Here is a 12799-nt window from a genome sequence, read left to right on the forward strand (position 1 = left end):
GTACTTTAGCAATCTTCCATCATCATTGGGTCGTATTGGAATCGCAAAAAGACGTGAATTCGGCTCGATCTATGACCCTCGCGGCAAGATCAACCCCATGCTGCCCTTTTCTGCCCCCCTGATCCTCAAATAACAGGTTATGTACACAGACGCTCGCCGTCCTAGGCTCGTTTCGTTCGTCTCGTCGCGTTGCCACCACTCTAGTTGCTTCTCGTTCCCTTCTCCGCGCGGAGCTCGTTCATCTTGGCGACACGCTTCTTGAACTCGTCGTACTGGCACTTCTCGTAGCTGTGGCGCTCGTCCTGTTTCGATTAGAGTCTAGGTTAGCGACAAGATATGGTCTCGGCTTGATCGGACGGAACGGCTGAAAGGTCGAGAGGGAGGCCGGGGTAGTGGCGGATGGTAAGGGCGAGAAAGACTAACATTGCACTTCCACGGAAGGTACCAAGTGTCGACACGGCAGCGGTTGAGAGGGATAAGGAGACCGGCGCAGCTGTCGCGGTAGGGGAGGGGGAGCTTCGCCTCCCGCATCTCCTCGCGGGTCGCTTCTAGAGAGAGATGTCAGCCATTGCGGGTGGATTGGATAGCATGGGGGAAGATCATGGGGTTACGGACCCCTTGGTGCTGAGTCTCCGGCCATTGTGACGACAATTGGGGTCTATAATGGGCGAATGAGGCTATCGTCGATGGTCAATTGGGATTCTGGATCTTGAAATGTCGTTGGAGCTTTGGATTGGACTGTGGAGCTTCCGACGGTGAATTCACTGGTGGCCTGGGTTTTGAGGCCGGAACCTGGTTGATTACCTTTTGGCGCATTTGATTGGTTGGGGTGGGTTCACTACCAGCACGGTCGCGCCAGAGCCCGTTGAAGCCTCTTATTCAGTCCTCTTGTCTTTACAAACTTGAACTTTATTGCACTACCTTACACACTGCACTACAGAGTACTACTTTACGCAGAGTTTTACATCGCTGGACGCCTTTACAATCTGTAAGTTGTAGGTGCTTACACCGTTAATTCGACCACTTGTACGCACTCTACATGTACTCAGCCACTACGCAACCAACCACATAACATAGCATACCCACTTCCCGAACGCGATAGTCTCTTTATCTGGTTATCTACAATTCACTGATAAGTTATGTGGTGAATGGCGAGGTACCCAAGCAGTATCATCCGTGGGGTGGTGGTGAACGCAACCCTTCAAGCCTGCCTGCAGCAACGTAACATTCCCTGAGTCGATCGTCGGCAGCGGACTTCAGTCTATCTAACGCTTTCACATCATCGTCGATGGGATCTGTGTGGTATCTCTTCCCCTCAAGTACTTGTCAATGGCAGAACGTCTCTACGTTTCTACGGGAAAGACGTTTGCCTCTTAAGCCGAGCTGAGGGGCTCACCATCCGAGACTTTTTCTGCACAAGAGCCGATCACCCAAAACCAACTCCTGTGAATTCATCCCGAGCCCCAAAACACCTTCCCATTGTCGCAGGTCGGCCCTTGGACCGGAGACAATAGTTCCTGCCGGAGTGCCGAAGCGTGCCACCCGACCTGGGGCCATCGCCATCTCCCACCGCTCACCTTCCGCTTCCGGCTAACCTGTCGGCCCACGCAACGAACTTCCCATCACCTGCAAATGCCTATCAGAGATCGTAAAGCCGTTGTCAACCCGCCTACAAACCCCCGGTCTCATTATGGAGACCTCGTCGCATTTGGCCCTTGGGCCCCGTGCGATGCCGGGGTCGCACCGGGGCTAGTAACTCTCCCGCCAACACTTGGAAAGCTTGTTCCTGTTCACTGTTGCAATACTGCGAATGTCGACAATGTCAAGGCATGCGCTGTTGCATAGCATGCTGCTTAAGCGGTCCCGATCATCGCTTCGTATTACCGTGAGATACGGGGTCTGCGTCCTAGACCCATGTCCAGCGCTTCTTTTAAAAGATGCAGCTCCCCCGCGGTCGTGATCATGAAGCTGAAGTTCCTGCTTGGTTGACGAGCGTGCCAAGCCAGTCGTTCTGTGTTCTAAAGATCCTCGGCTCTCCGTCACCATGAAGGCCTCACTCGCCTTGCTCAGCTGCCTCGCGGTGGCCCAGGCCCACTTCGCTTTCCAGCCCATCCAGCCTCCTCTGAGGGCCGAAGATGAGGAGGAAGGCATCCTCTCCAAGAGAGAAGCCGGTTTCTTCGAGCAGCTCATCGATCACAATGATCCGTCACTCGGGACCTTCCAGCAGAGATACTGGTGGAACTCCACGTACTGGGAGGGACCTGGTTCTCCGGTACTGCTTGTCTCATCTAATGCTGTAGCCATCTCACTGACCACTGGATTGTAGGTGGTGTTCTTCACGCCTGGAGAATCAGAGGCCGCCCCTTACACCGGATACCTCACGGATCGGGCCATCACAGGAGCCATCGCCAAGGCAATTGGCGGTGCTGTCGTTATGGTTGAGCGTATGGAACTTGTCACAGACACTCTAGCAGAGCCAAGAAGACTAATGATACGCAGACCGTAACTGGGGAACCTCCCTGCCGTATGCGGTCCAAGATACAAAGAACCTCCAGCAGCACACCATGACGAATGCCGTTCTCGACTTTGCCAACCTCGCCCGCAACGTCCAGCTGCCTTTCGATAAGAACGGCAGCAGTAACGCCCCGCAGGCCGTGAGTATCAAGACCGAAACTTTCCAAGTAAGCCGACAGAACTGACGACTAGTAGCCCTGGGTATACACCGGCGGATCATACTCTGGCGTTCTGGCCGCAGCCATCGCGAAGCTCGCTCCGGGGACGTTCTGGGCCTACCACTCCAGCAGCGGTCCCGTCGAAGCGACCTACGACTACTGGGGCTACTTCCTCCCCATCCAGAACGGCATGCCGAAGAACTGCAGTCGCGACTTTGAGCGAATCGTCGACCACGTCGACAACGTTTTGCTCACCGGTAGCGATGACGAGATCTACTCCCTGAAGAAGAAGTTCGGCCTCCAGGACCTCGCTCACAAGGAGGACTTTGCCTCGTAAGTTGAAGCCGTGGTAGTAGTGGGGACCGTTGAATTCCGATTCTCACATGTCGGTAGTGCTCTGATCGGACCCCTTGGCTACTGGCAATCCATCCAGCTGTACTCGGGATACTCCGCCTTTTACGAAATGTGCGATACCGTCCAAGGCGCCATTGGTAACTTCTCGGCACCCAACGCGACCTACAGCGCAAACGGCGTTGGCCTTCCGAAGGCTCTGGACAACTACGCCAACTGGTGGAGCACAAACTACCTCCCGGGTAGTAAGTAGTCGCTCTCTTGAACTCTCGCGTGTCTTCTCGGTGACTGACCTTCTGTAGCCTGCGCATCCTACGGCATCGAGGAGTGGTCAGACCCCATGAACGTCGCCTGCTTCGACAGCTTCAACGCTACGAGCCCCATCTACACTGACTGGAGCGCCGAGAACCCGTTCGGTCGGACGTGGTACTGGATGACCTGCAACGAGCCCTTTTTCTACTGGCAGACGTACGTTGACCACGCGATGATCTCTGTGACAGAAGTAAAAGAGCTTCAAGACTGACTGTGATTAGTGGTGCTCCCAAGGATCGTCCCTCCATTGTCTCGCGCTTCGTTACACCGGAGTACTACCAGGGCCAATGCGACCTCTTCTTCCCCAGGCAAGGCGAGTTCACCTACGCCTCCAACGCAGGCAAGACCGCCGCGGACCTGAACAAGGCGACGGACGGCTGGTTCTTCACCAACACCACACGCCTCATGTGGTCCAACGGGTAAGCAATTCCATCGCACCTTGAAATCGGAATAAACGTGACTGACGTTTCTATAGCGAGTTCGACCCCTGGCGCTCAGCCTCCGTGTCTAGCGAGCTCCGTCCCGGCGGCCCGCTCAAGTCCCGCCCCGGTGCGCCGGTCCACCTTATCCCGGGATCCCGCCACTGCAACGATCTGCTTGTCAGAAACGGCGCGGTCAATGAGGATATGCAGGAGGTCATCACTGCCGAGGTTGATCAGATGAAGGCTTGGGTTGATACATTCTATGCCTCCAAGGGCAAGTACAGACGCCGCTCTGCACGGCCTTTGTGAAAAGGGCCACATAGCATTGTGGTGCACTAAAAGGATACTCCGCATCTTTCAGGGTGATTTCGGTCTTTGACTACATGTATATACTAGTACCTTGTCTAATTGAACACAAGCTTGATTCAAGTCTGCTCCGGTTAGCATCCTAGCGTCAACTACCTTTTTGAACAACGCTTTATTCACGCGAAATCGAACCTTGTTCTCATCGCCACCTTTAGAATAGCTGCTGCCCATAACGTGAACTCGGCGTCCAGTTAGCTTTCACTGCCTTCTTGAGGATCGCTCCATCCAGGTCCACTCAAGTAGAGAGGCGACAGGAAAGCATGCCAGCCGGCCCTCAAGTTCTTGTAACCCATTTTCGAGGCGTCGTCAAGGCGTATTAAATAAGGAATAAGCAGAGAGTGGGAGAGAAAGTTGAGGTAAGGTCATCGATGATAGCGGCAGTACGTACCTAAGTAACAGTGAGACTAGGGTAGCTTTCAAGTTTACTCTTCAAGACAGCAGTCAAACATGAAATTAAACGACAGTATATCAAATTGGTGACCACCGGAACGAGAATTCAAAAGCCGAGTCTATCTTCAATACTCACATCAGCTATCATCCGTAGCATTATTAGACATGTGATATTGGGCCTCGTAGCAAAGATAATCGTAAACAAAGCAAGTCTTAAGATTCTGTAAAACCTGAAAGCTAGACTAAAGTTCTATAGGCACTCATACTATCTATACGCATCATGCCACCAGACTCGTCCTCCGAAGAGGCTGAGAGTTTCGCAAAACAATTGAAAAGCCACGTTTACCAAGGCAGATCAGTGCCATCGTGGTTCTTGAACGATCCGCTAATCTCTCTGGTAGCCTTATCAATGGTAGCAACCATATCATCCACACTCTTCTTGACAGGAATGGCACCGAACGCACTCAAGTCAGCGCCGGCCTTGGCCGCCAGACCAGCAGCCATATCCGTCTCGACCAGACCAGGGTGGAAGACAAAGGCAGTCAACCACGGCTCCTCAAAGTGCAACCGGCGCACAAACCAGTTGAGCGCGGCCTTTGACGCGCCGTACGGGCTCGCGGGGCTGGGGATCTGGAAAATCGTCTCTGCAAGGCCGTTGCTGCCAATGGCGGAGGAAATTGCCACAAAGATAGGGTTCTTAGACTTGCTCTCCTTGAGCAGGGGCTTCGTGGCGCCGAAGAGGACGAGGGGCGCGACCGAGTTGACGGCGAAGTGGTCCAGGGCGACCTTGGTGGACGTGGCGGCGATGTCGGCCGAGGTGTGGGAGATGCCGGCGTTGGCGATGACGACGTCGAGGGCGGTGATGCCGTGCTCCTTTTGGATTGTTGCTACGGCGGCTGTGGGGTCTGACTCAACTGAGGAGTCGATCTTGACGACGATGATTTTGGAGCCTTCGGCCTTGGGGAGGTCGTAGAGGGCCTTGGAGGCTGCGGCGGCCGGATCGCGGACGCCGACGATGATCGTTGTTGAGGGGCGCTGGAGGAGGAGAGTGGTGAAGCCCTTTCCGATTCCGCGGTTGGCTCCAGTGATAAGGTAAGTGAGTCCGGAAGACATCTTGAAGGTTGATTTGATATAAAGAGAAGTGCTGTGGTTGTATTTAAGTTAGTCGATGTTGAGATGGAGGCTGTTGAGTTTGAGATGTGATGAGAATTCATTCAACCAGCAGAACCAGGTCGAAAAGGACATTTTAAATAACTTGAGTAGATTCGAGTTGACACATTCGTAGTTGCTGATGAACTGACAAATGCAGTATCAGATCTCGTGCTCGCATGCCTTGCGGAGTGGCCCATCTTCGAAAGCAATCGAACTGTTGTAGAACACCACTCTCAGGGGTCTCCATTCAGTTTCGGGGCCGAGAATAGCGTCTGAACAGATTGATAATCATAGATCGGATGGACTGCAGTTTTGGGAACGGCAGAGTTCTTGTCGCAGTATCAGAAGTCTAGGCGGATATGCTGTTCACTAATCCAGAAACACGACCCTGAGCTAAGTACAGGGTTAAGATTAGTAGTCAGAGCCGCCAGATATGCAAGCTCAGCACTCACCCTCAGCCATTTCTTTGCGTTCACTAATCATCCTGTCCGCCTCTTTGGCCAACAAGAAGTCCAGACGGAACATTCTCTCTGCCTCGGATTGCGCAGAAGCTCTGATCGTAGCACCAAGCAATGACCTCAGGGCGAGGCTTGGCAAAGACTTCTAATCAGTATATCCAACGGCCTTTGCATGCTTAGTCACCTCATTGCTGTCGAATATGGGCGTGCCAATGTAGTTCCATTTGTATCGATATGCCACCTCACGCCCACTTTTGGTCAACCAGCCGTACACACAACACCGCAGCCCCCGCTGCGCAACATCCGAACAGCATCATCTGAAGTCCTTCCCATAGACATCGCGTCCGTGATGTCTTTCCATCACCCAACAGCCAGCTCTTCCCGGCTCCGAAGACAAACAAAGCAATGAGACAGACGATAATGCTCCACAGAAGCCCGTGACCCACGCTCGAGGCGAAGAAATACGGCAACAGGGGCATCATCCCGCCACAAAGATATCCGAGAGCAATCGACAGGCCTGAGAAGATTGGCGATACCAGTAGGAGGCTCTTACCGACGGTGTCAATTTCAACAAAAGCGCCGTGTCGACTAGCTTGCATGCCGTTGATGATTCTTTCCGAAGCCCAGCTCATCCCTCCCGACTGAGACCTCACGGCCCCGATCACCATCGTGACGGTTGTCTCGGGTAAGCCCAGTGGTTGAAGGTACCGCAGCACTACTTCCTCTTCGTCTGCCGCCCCGCTTGTTTGGCATTTCTCATCGTCGATTTCGTCCTCGCTGCGTCTTCCTGCCGACGACAACATCCCCTGTTCCTCCTCATCCACAGGCGGCAGCGGTGATATCCGGGAGGTATCAGGTGAAGAGTCTCGCGCGGCCAGATAGCCACCAATTCCCATGCTGATGCATCCCGCGCATAGCTCCGCAAGACCGGCGTAGATGACCGTCTCGCTGCGGCCGAGAGAGCTGAGGCCTGCGGTCAGGGCGAACGGTACTGTGAGGCCATCTGAGAAGCCGAGTGTGAAGTCCGAGAGGAAACGAGAAAGCTTGGGAGAGACCATCGTCAAGGCGATGTCTGTGTTCTGCGAGTTGGGGAGTTTATTTGAGCGAGGGGTTCATCACCCGACAATTTGAAAGGGGCTTGTCGGACTGAATCAAGGCTACCAGGAATGGTGAACTGGATTGTCGATTTGAGTGAAACAAATGAGAATTGGGGGCAACTTCGCATCGAACTGCAGCGACCAGAACACAGAATTTGGAGACTCAAACTTAGAAAGCTCAGCCTAAAGAGAAATGGGACACGGGTCCCGGCAATGATACACCGGCACAGGAAGGGCTGCATTTTGCCCCTCACACACGGCTCAGTCTCCAATTCATTCAAAGTCCTGTCCACGCGCCGTTTCTGCGCTTCTGAGTGGACGGTACAGCATAGCCACAACACAACCGAAAAGTCGGCTGAGAGATGCAGTGATACCCAAATGTTTCCCTTAGTGGAGAAATAGTCGGCATCGAAGCCGAAGAGGGGTGTGGGGGAGCAAGAAACATCTGTCAAGACACAAGCTTTCGCCCAGAGGCGATGCCAAGAGCGACCACGTGTGTGGAGTCCGGAGAATATGACCCCTCAATCGTCGGCCAATAATTCGAGATGAGTTCTCACCTTCCCGACAAGGAAGGACATTTTGTGCTCCTAATGCAGGGATAGCCGTTGACGATCTCTTCTCCACCCGACGCCTTCCCTGCTCGGGCCGCTGTCAATGAACATCCTTGTGGAACGACTCGTCGACATCACGAGGGCTGATTCTGCATGCCGCGTACCATCCGGGTGACGAATTTTAGACACTGAGTAGTTGATTTCGCTCGGCCAAGTCCGATGCCATTACCGTTGCCCCCTCTCTGAGCGGCGTTGTTCTTGTTATCTCTATCACTGTCACGACTGTTGCTTCTGTCGCTCTAATTACCTCTGACGTCTCTACAGTCTATCATCTTGCATACATATGTACATATTCGAGAACGTATACCTGAGAGAAATATAATAGAGAAAATTATAGAGGTTAAAGAAAAAGAGAAAGTGCTAAAGAAAATTAAGAAGGTTATAGGAGAGAATAGACTTTGAAAACTTCTTATTAGAAGTATATTTTATAAGACCTAGATAATTAGGCTCTATTTATATTATGACCTGATTATTTAGGGGAATATTGATCAAAATCGTAGTAACAGATTTGTTTCTACAATGCTAGTAACTCCTAGGTGCTTTGTCCCGAGACCTTACGCCTTGTAGCCAGGAGGCGGGTTAAGTCCGTCCGAAACCTGAACAGTATCCTCGTAGTACGTAGGAGCTTTGCTGTCTTTCCAGGTCGCCTTGATGGACTCGAGAATCTTCCTGCCGGCCGCATTCTCGTCCAAAGCCAAGTTGGGCTTTGGGTACTGCTTCGCGGTTTTGCTGTTGAAGAAACCAGCATACGACTGGTTGAAGTAGCGGTCGGGCACTGTCGAGGTGTTGCTCCACTGGCGAATGACGCTATTGGTCTTGTCGGCAACAAATTTATAGACGTTGGCGCCGACATCCCACCTTCCGAGGGTCGGGAGGTCCCAGTTGGCCTCAACTGTAGCGAGCTCAGAATAATGGTTATAGAAGTTTGAGTCCGTAGTGCCAACGAGTTCTTTAGGGATTGCGTCTCCTAAAAGAATGCCAAGAATGCGGTTCTTTTGTGTGTACGTCTCATTCTCGTCCCAAGTGACCAGAACCAATGTGTTGTTCATGAAATTCTTATCTTCGAGCAGCGGCTCAAGGAACTTCCTATTCCAAGCACCTGCAGTAGTGACAGACTCATCGTGGCCGTCCGAAGTCATATTCGGCGTGCAAAATAACCATTGGGGTAGCTTGTTGGCCTTGAGGTCTTTGTGGAATTGTGATCGCTCCGGGTAGACCATGGACAGGTTCTTGACCTGGGACAGGCGCTGCTCCGAACTAGTGACGCTGTCAAAGAAGATTGGCGGGTCATGTTTGCGGACATAATCGTTAGCTCCGTTTTGTTGGTTTACCCATGCCATGCCTTCGAAACCAGAGAACGGCATGTCTTCCTGGTAGGCCGCCCAAGAGATTCCTCGAGTGTCCAGGAGATCAAACACTGTAGAAACATTCCGGTCGGCGCGATTGAAATTATCGTTATTCATTCCCAAATAATCTCCAGAGACCGATGCAAAGTAATTGGGCTCAGAAGGATGAGTGACAGCAAAGTTGTTGGACAGCGTGATGCCCTTCTTGGCGAGCCATGCAAAGTTGGCTGCGACAGGTCAGATTCTGAGGGAGCAAAGGGCTCAAAGAAGCACTTACTATCACCAATAGCCTTGTCGTAATCGGTGTTCTCATTCCAGATAATGACAAAGCGGTCGAAAGCCTTGCCTTTGACGTTACTGGTCGGGCTGCTGGTCTTGGCCGTGGCGGCAGCAGCCGCGACAGCAGCGGTACCGGTGGCAGTGTACCGTGTCTCCCAGCCTCCAGAAGAGCTTGAAGAAGTCGCTCGAGCAGCGAGAGGCGTGACGGCAGCCGCATGGGCACCGACCGCAAGGAAAGCTGTTGCAACTGCGCAACGCATCGTGGAGGATGATGAAGTTGGAAAGACCTTCAAACGAGCGGTTGAAAGAGCGGCGTGACGAACACAAGGAAAATCGAGAGTCTCGACGTCGGGAAGACTTGATTATTTCATGTTTTCTATGATTTGCTGTCGGGCACCTCCGTGTCGGTGACTCTGTAGTATCGGGACGAGGAATGGGGAAGGTCACATCCCTGACAGGCTGACAGCATCGCCACCCCTGCGCACGGGAACGCTCGTCGATCCATTAAACGAACAGATGGATGGGACGAAAAAAAGGAGCCTGTCAGTACTGTTGGATCTAGTGGATGGCATTGAATCCATTTCCCCTCAGCCGACTTGGACTGTCTAGACTCCAATTGCAGACGCAGGTTGTCAAAGTGTGAAGTCTGATTGGGCCATGTCGAGCGCACGTGTAAGAGGACAGGCATGCCGGCTTCCCGAGAGCGCGGCAACGAGCGGGCAGAAACAAAACAGAATGCTACGCCACCCCATTTTCCGGGAACTTACCTGCCTTGAACGGCAGTTCGGCTCGTGAGCGGCATTTTGTTCGCATTTTCAACCTCTTGTTTGAATTTGTCTCTCTTCGCTCCTTGCGTTGTTCCTTCAATTCGTCAAGACGCAATGAACTTCGCGCCATGGACGACGTCGAGCGAGGAAGCGATCAAGAGAGGCTTTTGAGTCCGGCTCTAACGATCTCCACCGACTTCAACTTGGACCACCTGGAGTCGTCGTCTTTTGGTTCGGCTGCAGAGGACAACGGCGAGAAATCGCCATTTCTTCCTCCCCAAGATAATGCTGAGAGACCGCAACGGTTGAGGAGTCGATCAGATGGCTCTTGGCTGAGTCGAATTTTTACAGGCTTCTTTGGTGTTTTCATATTCTTCTTCGTTTTCTATGCGTTAGATCTATTTTACCCAGCGACTGCACCGCATCATTCTCAACCGGCAGTCTATGTGGTCAAAGAGCCGATACCATCATCGCCACAATTGAGGAACTCGTCGGAATATGTTTTGGGCTCCTCATGGAACTTCAACGCCGCGCCAAGCACCAGAGAATACTACTGGATCATCAGCGATGCAGCCTTCAACCCTGATGGGATCTTTCGGCCGATGATGCTCATCAACAACCAGTTTCCCGGACCTCTCATTGAGTGCAACGAGGGAGACACCATTGTTGTCCACGTCCGCAACGAAGCCGTCAATGCCACAGCCATTCACTTTCACGGCATGTATCAAAACGGCACAAACTCCATGGACGGCACCGTCGGCGTGACGCAATGCCCGATTGCACCCAACGCGACGTTTACGTACAGGTTCACGGTTGAGAACCAGTCAGGAACGTATTGGCACCACGCACATCACAGCAACCAAGCTTCTGATGGTCTAGTAGGGCCTCTCATCATCCACCCGAGAAACGACCTAGGTACCAAAGATCAGTACTCGACTGATCGGGTTATCATGATCTCGGACCACTATCACAACACATCGGCCGAGTTGTTGATGGACTATCTTCAGCCAGACCAGGAGAATGACGAGCCTGTGCCGTCGAGTGGCCTCATCAATGGGCGCAACTATCGCGATTGTGCTGATTTTGACGGGTGGAATTGCCATAACGAGAAACCTCATGTATCATCGTTGGAAACCTTTAGCCTGGCTCCAAATGAGCGGCATCGCCTCAGGTTCATCAACACTGGGGCCTTTGCCGAATTTCAAGTCGAAATTGACGAGCACCCGCTCTACATCACCGAGGTCGATGGGACTGATGTTCATCCTGAACCCTTCCACCGCCTCAATATCCTTCCGGCACAGCGCTACAGTGTGGTTATTGAGACCAATCTCACCACCGCCAACTCATACTGGTTGCGAGCTAGGATGGTCACGCACTGCTTCGCACGAGAAAACCCCTGGCTCGATTCAGAAGTGAAGGGGATCGTCCAGTATGCCATACCAGATCTCTCTAGCAAAGAGAAGACGCATGAAGCGGCTTCAGAACTCAGTGAACCACAAAGCAAGAGCTGGGACGAAGCCATAGACGTCGACTGTCGAGACATGAACATAACTCTTCTCAGGCCTGTCGATGTGATTCCAGCACCCAATGTCACGGCCACAATGTACCTCCGCGCCAACTTCGAAATCGGAGCATGGCGTCTATCGCGGGGCTTCTTCAACGCCTCGACATGGCACGCCAATGTCACCTCGCCGGCTCTGTATCGCTTCATGGATGCCGCGAAAAGCGACAATGACACATTGTTGCCGTCTACAACCGGCGTAAACGATGTTAACTTCAACCCAGAGAATGAGTTCGTGTACCAGACGCAAGGCATCCAAACGGTCAACATCATAATCAGCAACTTTGACGACGGCGCACATCCGTTCCATATCCACGGGCACAAGTTCTTCGTACTGAAGCAGTCCCCAACAGGCTACCCACCCGAAGACATGGCCGAGTTGGAAGCAGAACTCGCGGCTTCGGGTGTTCTGGAGAACCCGCTCAGAAGAGACACGGTAACAGTCCAAGGTTACGGGTGGGCAGTCGTCAGAGTCGTGCTGGATAATCCGGGCGTGTGGGCGTTACACTGCCACAACGCATGGCACGCGGAGGCGGGCATGGTCATGATGATTGCAGCGAGAGTCGAGACGGCCAAAGAATGGAAGGCGGCGAGCAAAGAGGAAGCAAGGCTCTGCGGGTTGCCTGGGGTCGAGAAAGGGGTTCGGCCTAGTGATGACATTTGGTTCGGCAACTTTGGTTGAAAGAGCAAATACGAGATTCTGTCAATAGAGGGTTAGTAAGTGCTACTGCCCGGAAAGTAGTCTTTCTCAAAAGAGAGAATGAGAGCTTCGGCGGACAATTGGAACCCGCTCCCCGTGATAATTACACCGCCTCTAATGGTCTAACCCACGGGGAAATTGTCGAGTGCATACGCTCCATCTGTTTCCGTCCTGTAATGAATCAGAAATCAGCTGTTGTGGGATCCATCCATCAGTCAGGTTTCTACTAAGTCCGTCGGCGAAATACTAACGGCTAGAGTACCCTTGTCAACCCGTTTGTTGTCAAGCCCCCCGTGGGCAAGGCGTTGTGGTCCT

General features: G+C 52.7%; 6 protein-coding genes across 6 annotated transcripts; 2 read left to right on the top strand and 4 right to left on the bottom strand.

The window, feature by feature from the left end:
* Positions 1 to 200: 200 nt before the first annotated feature.
* Positions 201 to 640, bottom strand: N0V96_011662 (uncharacterized protein; the record flags this gene model as incomplete). The annotated part of the gene is made up of 3 exons (XM_053193688.1): positions 201 to 302; positions 424 to 548; positions 616 to 640. The coding sequence occupies 3 exons, from the start codon at positions 638 to 640 to the stop codon at positions 201 to 203; spliced, it is 252 nt and encodes an 83-aa protein (XP_053049006.1).
* Positions 641 to 2044: 1404 nt separating this feature from the next.
* N0V96_011663 (uncharacterized protein) lies at positions 2045 to 4066 on the top strand (the record flags this gene model as incomplete). The annotated part of the gene is made up of 8 exons (XM_065759346.1): positions 2045 to 2272; positions 2327 to 2444; positions 2500 to 2654; positions 2710 to 3005; positions 3066 to 3268; positions 3326 to 3491; positions 3557 to 3754; positions 3811 to 4066. 8 exons carry the CDS (start codon positions 2045 to 2047, stop codon positions 4064 to 4066), a joined length of 1620 nt encoding a protein of 539 aa, XP_065612068.1.
* A 789-nt stretch (positions 4067 to 4855) lies between these two features.
* N0V96_011664 (uncharacterized protein) lies at positions 4856 to 5626 on the bottom strand (the record flags this gene model as incomplete). Its single annotated transcript, XM_053193690.2, has 1 exon — positions 4856 to 5626. One exon carries the CDS (start codon positions 5624 to 5626, stop codon positions 4856 to 4858), a length of 771 nt encoding a protein of 256 aa, XP_053049008.2.
* A 514-nt stretch (positions 5627 to 6140) lies between these two features.
* Positions 6141 to 7181, bottom strand: N0V96_011665 (uncharacterized protein; the record flags this gene model as incomplete). Its single annotated transcript, XM_065759347.1, has 2 exons — positions 6141 to 6268; positions 6677 to 7181. 2 exons carry the CDS (start codon positions 7179 to 7181, stop codon positions 6141 to 6143), a joined length of 633 nt encoding a protein of 210 aa, XP_065612069.1.
* Positions 7182 to 8385: 1204 nt separating this feature from the next.
* N0V96_011666 (uncharacterized protein) lies at positions 8386 to 9716 on the bottom strand (the record flags this gene model as incomplete). The annotated part of the gene is made up of 2 exons (XM_053193693.2): positions 8386 to 9404; positions 9455 to 9716. The coding sequence occupies 2 exons, from the start codon at positions 9714 to 9716 to the stop codon at positions 8386 to 8388; spliced, it is 1281 nt and encodes a 426-aa protein (XP_053049011.1).
* An 894-nt stretch (positions 9717 to 10610) lies between these two features.
* On the top strand, positions 10611 to 12466 carry N0V96_011667 (uncharacterized protein; the record flags this gene model as incomplete). Its single annotated transcript, XM_065759348.1, has 2 exons — positions 10611 to 10614; positions 10665 to 12466. 2 exons carry the CDS (start codon positions 10611 to 10613, stop codon positions 12464 to 12466), a joined length of 1806 nt encoding a protein of 601 aa, XP_065612070.1.
* Positions 12467 to 12799: the final 333 nt, after the last annotated feature.

Source organism: Colletotrichum fioriniae (genome assembly GCF_027942845.1).
Source record: "Colletotrichum fioriniae strain IMI 355084 chromosome Unknown scaffold_18, whole genome shotgun sequence".
Lineage (NCBI taxonomy): Eukaryota > Fungi > Ascomycota > Sordariomycetes > Glomerellales > Glomerellaceae > Colletotrichum > Colletotrichum fioriniae.